This window comes from Penaeus monodon, chromosome 34, assembly GCF_015228065.2.
Source record: "Penaeus monodon isolate SGIC_2016 chromosome 34, NSTDA_Pmon_1, whole genome shotgun sequence".
In the NCBI taxonomy this organism is placed as follows: Eukaryota; Metazoa; Arthropoda; class Malacostraca; order Decapoda; family Penaeidae; genus Penaeus; species Penaeus monodon.
Window position 1 is genome coordinate 5,959,694 of NC_051419.1, and position 819 is coordinate 5,960,512.

The following is an 819-nucleotide window of genomic DNA, read 5'->3' on the forward strand; positions in this document are numbered from 1 at the left end:
AGCGACCTGAACATCTCCGGCGCCCCTTCCTTTGCAGAGAACAGCAGCGAGGTGCCCCGGGAGTGGCGCGGCTGGGGGCACTGGCTCAAGCAGGAGTTCACTATCGACAAGAGGTTCATCCCCATCAAGTGCATTATCTTCCTGTTCACGGGAGGTAAGTCACGAAGAGGAGGAACATCGGGGGAAAAAATGGGTACAAATTGAAAGTTGATACTGAAAGAGAAGTCAGTTGACGTTCAGATTCGAAAATTTCTTATTTTGAGTACTGTGACACAGTTTAAGTATACAGTGCATGAAATGAAATTTAAAAAGAGAAGAAAAAAGGAAAACATTAGTTAGGGAGAATTTAAAATTACACGTAAACATCTACCTGATGTTTTCTTAGATTGTGGTTTGATAATCTATTATTTCAGGGTCGGATACCAAAATATATTGGATTTATTACTTTAAATCAAATCAGTGTTAACTGATAATTAACTGAAGATTTTATAATTATGGACGGTCCTTAGAAACAGGGACCCTGAATCTAAATCTTTCGGAAGAATGATAGAAGCTTTAGATATGTTTAAATAAATTAAATTTACGTGAGCGATACTGTGGTCAATAGATATAAAGTTTATTTATAATTATTTCATTTACGAACTAATGGACTAGTGTCTATCACTAAAAGATTACTTTGATACCCAGTTTGCACGTGACTATTCCGATACTCAGTTTCTAGATAAGTAAATGCTAAAAAAATATATGCTATTATATTATATTGCATGTCCGTAATGTTTGCCAGGGATAATTCATGAACTATCATGGCCAGGTTTATAA

The 819-nt window shown here is 36.1% G+C and overlaps 1 protein-coding gene across 1 annotated transcript in view; it reads left to right on the forward strand.

The window, feature by feature from the left end:
- The window catches only part of LOC119594539, a 24,704-nt gene that overhangs the window by 8,749 nt on the left and 15,136 nt on the right, over positions 1-819 (forward strand). The window contains exon 2 of the mRNA XM_037943571.1: positions 38-154. Within this exon, the coding sequence (XP_037799499.1) occupies positions 38-154 (117 nt within the window). The remainder of the gene's footprint in view (positions 1-37; positions 155-819) is intronic.